Below are 6,422 nucleotides of genomic sequence, written 5' to 3'. Positions count from 1 at the left end.
TTTGACTTTGACTGGATTTATTTGGATTGAGTTTACAATCAACAGTGCAAATACAATTCATTGTTTCATTCACAACTTAAAAGACAAATAACATTATATTAATGAGTAATTAATTAATTCATTTAGATAAGGAATGTTATAAAACACAAGTACATTCTGGAGGCATATGAATGGGTAAACTGGAGATGCAACTAAATTGGTTCAAAGGGGTCTAATTATGAAACTGATAGTGATAATGTACATTGATCTGGTATTGTTCAAAAGAAGTCCCTCCACACCATTGTCCCGTCATCTGAAACAACAACATCACAGGACAGTGTGTTTGGAGAATCACTGGCTGCATCGGGGAAGGTAGGGGGCTTAGAAGGCTAGATAGAGGTGGTGGTCTGGGGAGTTGGAGCTCTGGGCTGGAGAGAGACAACTGGTCCCTGATGTTTCCCTGGTAACACAGTCAGCATCAGGGCGTCAGTTGGGAATGTCAGGGTATGGCAGTCGCCGTATCCTAGCTCAAGACCCAAAATATAAAAGTAGGCTACAAAAAAGTAGACTAAAATCCTTCCAATCCCAATTAAAATGCAACGGCTGTTTAGCATGTTGATTGGCTGGCTTTAGGACCATGCGGAGCATTGTTCAGAGAGAAGCAGTCCCCCCCACCCTGCCATAACCTAGGTTTAACTGAACTGACGCCACTGGTCAACATTATGACGCATCCTAAAGGGGGACTACTATTCATTTCTGGTTTCTCATGTGTTCTGAGTGTTTACTTGTCACTCGCCCATAACCTAAGGGCTCGCTGAGCCTCTTCAGGCCCAGAGTAGGAACGCTGGCTTTGCACCAGTACTGGCCTGAGTCCCTCAGTACTGTGACTTTGTCCTGGGAAGAGGCAGGCCCGAGACTCAGCCCGTCCTGGTAGAAGTAGTAGTGGATGTGTGGAATCGGCTGACGGGCGTTCAGTTGAACGTGACACACCAGGAGCATACGGTCTTTTTGGATCAGAGGGTCATTGGGCACAATCTCCAACATGGGCTCTGTCAGAACCTCTGCAGGGGAGAATATAGAACATTAATACTGAAAAATATTCCTCACATACCAACTGGTATTCAATGACCATATGATAATGGAATGATGAGGGCAAATCAACTTTGAAATATGATTCCACACCCTGCACAAACTCAAAATTATAAACCACACCAGTCACTCAACCTCACCTATGATGGACACTGGAGCAGCCATTGAGATTACAGAGTTGGTTTCCCTCCTTCCATCCCAGGATGCTCTGCACCAATAGGATCCGTGGTGTTGCAGGGTAAGGTTGGTGACACACAGCTCTGGGCCACGCTGTATCTGAAGCTCCACCCCATCTTTGTAGAGTATGACCTCTGTCAGTTTGGGGTTGTTACGGACACGACACGTCAGGGTCATTGTCTCTCCAACCAGCATGGGCAGGGGCGGGGCCTGCAGGATGGCCCACCCACCTGACAAAGAGCAATAAGTGATTTTAGTTAACGGGTTGGCGTAGTCCCTGTCTGGCCTGTTGACAGTTACCCTCTATGGTCAGGTGTGCTACAGGTGTAACTTAGCCTGGTTGTCAGTCTGTTTCTGCTTATTTTGCTATTGTTACACGTTTGGCGTGACAACAAGAAAGGAGTTGGCTAATACAGACTGCTAACAGAAGGACAATCAAACTAGATGTCATCATGGCTCAATATTGATAGGGGTTCTCTTACCGTCCACCTCTATTGCTATAGGCAGGCTGTGGAGGGTGTGTTGTGTGTTTATCCATGTGGTTCTTAGGCCCTGGCAGTAGTACTTCCCACTCTGCTGTGGCCTGGCCTTCCAGAGGACAAAGTATTCAGACTCCTGGAGCTCCTCGCCCCCCCTGAACCACCGGTACCTCCACTCGGCCGACACATTCCCAGGAACACTGCACTTCAGATGCACGCTCTCCCCTGAGAAGATCCAGGGTAAGCCCTTGACTAGCTCAGCCACGGCTGTCTGCGGAGCACTGGTGGGGAGGACTGTGAAGAAATGTTGACAGGTAAGTCTTTCTACCATTTTGAATAGACTACTACGGCTGTGTTTACACAGGCTGCCCAATTCTAATATATTTTTCCAATAATTGGTATTTTGATCAATCACATAAGATCTTTTGACCAATCACATAAGATATTTTGACCGATCACATAAGATCTTTTGACCAATCACATAAGATCTTTTCACATCAGATCTGTTTCAGAGCTGATCTGATTGCTCAAAAGACCAATTAGTGAAACAAATATCAGAATTGGGCTGCCTGTGTAAACGCAGCCTACTAGAGTCAGACTTGAGAACAAAATAAGCATAACTTCTGAGCATAAACAGCAACTTGGTCTTACTTACACGATCACCTAACATTACAAATGGCAACTAATGTTCAGCAGTGTATAAGTATTACTCATGAAAATAAACAATTTACATACTGTATTTCATATGATGACATTACACAACACTGGTTTGAAGAGAAGGACTTGAAATCTCAGAGGCCCATGATGGCTGACTACGCAGTTAGCCCAAATATTTTGCCACGAATTGGTATTGCTGACCAATCAGATCAGATCTTTGCCAATAATTGGTAAAAAGATCAGAATTGGTCTGCCTGTGTAAACGCAGCCAGAGAGAAATGTATTTACTAAATACCTTGTAGCTCAGCCAATTGAGGTAGTGTTGAAACAACTGAAACAAGAAATAACCATTCATCATTAAAATAACCAACAATACAATTGGTGATCATTCTGTCAATCAATCAATCAATCAGTGATCATCTATACACATCAATAATGATCTGTAATCTCTTTAAGTGGACTGAAAGGAACTCACCAAGGAGGCTGAGTAAGAGCTTCATGTTGAGTGTTCTGTTTGTGCTTCTGATGGGGATAACTACAGTACAATCTTTATATATTGTCAGGGGAAATGAGACTAGTTTTGTTTCGATTGCAAAAAATACGATGTGAAAGAAACATTGTCTTCCCTTTATTGCATAAGGCTCTTCCTGGCATCTTCAATAACTTTAGGGAAGTTCCGTTTTAGGAATGAGGGAATTACCAAAGCCCTGGGAGGCAACCTCATGTGTGCTGTTTTTTTTAAACATCTAGCTATGGTAAGCACTTGTGAAATGTTCAAATAATGCTACAGCTTCAAAATACAAGATAACAATGATTTAAAAAAGGGCTCTGGCAGAAGGTGACCCTTGCACCAAAACAAGTTTGATTTCATAATCCATGATCAATAAGTTTGCCAGCCCAGCAAGTATATAAATGTGAAGCTGTGTCACAGTACTCAGATCAATATAAAGTATACACAAAACATTAGGAACACTTTCCTAATATTGAGTTGCATCCCCTTTTGTCCTCACAACAGCCTAAATTTGTCAGGGCATGTATTCTATAAGGTGTTGAAAGCGTTCCACAGGGATTCTGGCCCATATTGACTACAATGCTTCCCACAGTTGTGTCAAGGCTGGATGTCCTATGGTTGTTGGACCATTCTTAATACATACGGGAAACTGTTGAGCGTGAAAAACCCAGTTCAAAGGCACTTAAATATTTTGTTTTGCCCATTCATGGCACGCATACACAATCCATGTCTCAAGGTTTAAAAATCCTTCTTTAACCTGTCTCCTCCCCTTCATCTACACTGATTGAAGTGGATTTAACATCAATAAGGGATCATGGCTTTCACCTGGTCCTTCTATGGCATGGAAAGAGCAGGTGTTCTTAATGTTTTGTACACTCAGTGTACATTGCAAACACACTTTTGCTTGCTCAACTTTTTTTCTACTTACCCTAGATAGTCATGTTACTGTGGTGACAAAGCTGTAAACACAGAACGACTTTTGAGTTATTTTATTCATCAACACAACAAACCCATGGACACTATAAAACAACACTGTCTCAATAAGTTACATTTAAATACAAGACAATATTTAGCTACTCCATACAAAAACAAAACTATGGTTGTGCAGATATATTTTTTTACATTGCTTTTTCAAAAATACCTGATCATTGATTGTGTGCTATCCAATGCCTAGTTATTTCAGTTAGTGCTTAAATTGGATTGAATGGGATTTTAGCTTCCAGGTTTTGGTGAGCATTTGTATCTGATAGTTACAAATGTGATCAAATTAAACATGATAAAATGTAAAAAAATAAAAATAATATATAGGTAGTATGTAAATGTACTTTCTGTTGCATCAAAGACACTACTCTTCCAACGCAATGCCTACTGTTCCTTCATATATCCATCTAACCCTGAATGAATGGTTACTACATGGAGCTGAGATCAACATTGTTATGACTATTCTGTTTGGCAACATTTACCCACAAAATATTTGTACAAATAAAATATACCACTGTAAATTAAAGCACTTACTAAAAGTACCTCACTTAGATAAAACCATACTAAATATGACGACTGAGAAACGGAAGACTTTCTTCTGACGAAGCAGCTGTTCAGCAGTCAAACGAGTGTAGGGACTTTTAGTATCTTCTAAACTCTGAAATGAAAATCATTTATTTCTTATATATATATATAAAATAAAAAAATTGAACTATGATATTAATTTAGCGATTTGAATAGTCTAAATATCCTTATCCCCTCTCAAAAGACTAGTCTGAATGCCTCAAACAAACCTGGAAAATGTTGAAACAAATAATACAATTACTCATGTAATTATTCTCTACGCAAGACTATTGTATAGGATTTAGAATGACTGCTAATGTAAACTTTACAAGAATTGTGTCTTTATTGCATCCAATAATTAATATCCACACAATAAAAAAATAAAAATCACTTCTCTAAACTGAGTGCATGACTGAACAGGTTTGGCATTTATATATATACAGTTGGGCAAAAAAGTATTTAGTCAGCCACCAATTGAGCAATTTTGTAATTTTCATCATAGGTACACTTCAACTATGACAGACAAAATTAGAAAAAAAAGCCAGAAAATCACATTGTAGGATTTTCTATTAATTTATTTGCAAATTATGGTGGAAAATAAGTATTTGGTCAATAACAAAAGTTTCTCAATACTTTGTTATATACCCTTTGTTAGCAATGATACAGGTCAAACGTTTTCTGTAAGTCTTCACAAGGTTTTCACACACTATTGCTGGTATTTTGGCCCATTCCTCCATGCAGATCTCCTCTAGCTCCTCTAGAGCAGTGATGTTTTGGGGCTTTTTGCTGGGCAACATGGACTTTCAACTCCCTCCAAAGATTTTCTATGGGGTTGAGATCTGGAGACTGGCTAGGCCACTCCAGGACCTTGAAATGCTTCTTACGAAGCCACTTCTTCGTTGCCCGGGTGGTGTGTTTGGAACCATTGTCATGCTGAAAGACCCAGCCACGTTTCATCTTCAATGCCCTTGCTGATGGAAGGAGGTTTTCACTCAAAATCTCACGATACACGGCCCCATTTATTCTTTCCTTTACACAGATCAGTCGTCCTGGTCCCTTTGCAGAAAAACAGCCCCAAAGCATGAGGTTTCCACCCCCATGCTTCACAGTAGGTATGGTGTTCTTTGGATGCAACTCAGCATTCTTTGTCCTCCAAACATGAAGAGTTGAGTTTTGACCAAAAAAAAGTTATATTTTGGTTTCATCTGACCATATGACATTCTCCCAATCTTCTTCTGGATCATCCAAATGCTCTCTAGCAAACTTCAGACAGGCCTGGACATGTACTGGCTTAAGCAGGGGGACATGTCTGGGACTGCAGGATTTGAGTCCCTGGCGGCGTAGTGTGTTACTGATGGTAGGCTTTGTTACTTTGGTCCCAGCTCTCTGCAGGTCATTCACTAGGTCCCCCTGTGTGGTTCTGGGATTTTTGCTCACCGTTCTTGTGATCATTTTGACCCCACGGGGTGAGATCTTGCGTGGAGCCCCAGATCGAGGGAGATTATCAGTGGTCTTGTATGTCTTCCATTTCCTAATAATTGTTCCCACAGTTGATTTCTTCAAACCAAGCTGCTTACCTATTGCAGATTCAGTCTTCCCAGCCTGGTGCAGGTCTACAATTTTGTTTCTGGTGTCCTTTGACAGCTCTTTGATCTTGGCCATAGTGGAGTTTGGAGTGTGACTGTTTGAGGTTGTGAACAGGTTTCTTTTATACTGATAACAAGTTCAAACAGGTGCCATTAATACAGGTAATGAGTGGAGGACAGAGGAGCCTCTTAAAGAAGAAGTTACAGGTCTGTGAGAGCCAGAAATCTTGCTTGTTTGTAGGTGACCAAATACTTATTTTCCACCATAATTTGCAAATAAATTCATAAAAAATCGTACAATGTGATTTTCTGGATTATTTTTCTTCTCATTTTGTCTGTCATAGTTGAAGTGTACCTATGATGACAATTACAGGCCTCTCTCATCTTTTTAAGTAGGAG

General features: G+C 40.6%; 1 protein-coding gene across 1 annotated transcript; it reads right to left on the bottom strand.

The window, feature by feature from the left end:
- Positions 1–2,958, bottom strand: LOC123993953 (high affinity immunoglobulin gamma Fc receptor I-like). The gene is made up of 5 exons (XM_046296433.1): positions 2,857–2,958; positions 2,677–2,712; positions 1,728–2,018; positions 1,209–1,475; positions 1–1,040 (listed from the first exon to the last, which is right to left on the bottom strand). Exons 1-5 carry the CDS (start codon positions 2,879–2,881, stop codon positions 730–732), a joined length of 930 nt encoding a protein of 309 aa, XP_046152389.1. The 5' UTR covers positions 2,882–2,958; the 3' UTR covers positions 1–729.
- Between the last annotated feature and the right edge of the window lie 3,464 nt (positions 2,959–6,422).

This window comes from Oncorhynchus gorbuscha, linkage group LG13 (assembly GCF_021184085.1).
Source record: "Oncorhynchus gorbuscha isolate QuinsamMale2020 ecotype Even-year linkage group LG13, OgorEven_v1.0, whole genome shotgun sequence".
In the NCBI taxonomy this organism is placed as follows: Eukaryota; Metazoa; Chordata; class Actinopteri; order Salmoniformes; family Salmonidae; genus Oncorhynchus; species Oncorhynchus gorbuscha.
Note: the sequence above shows the minus strand (reverse complement) of the source record. Positions and strands in the feature narration are given on the sequence as shown.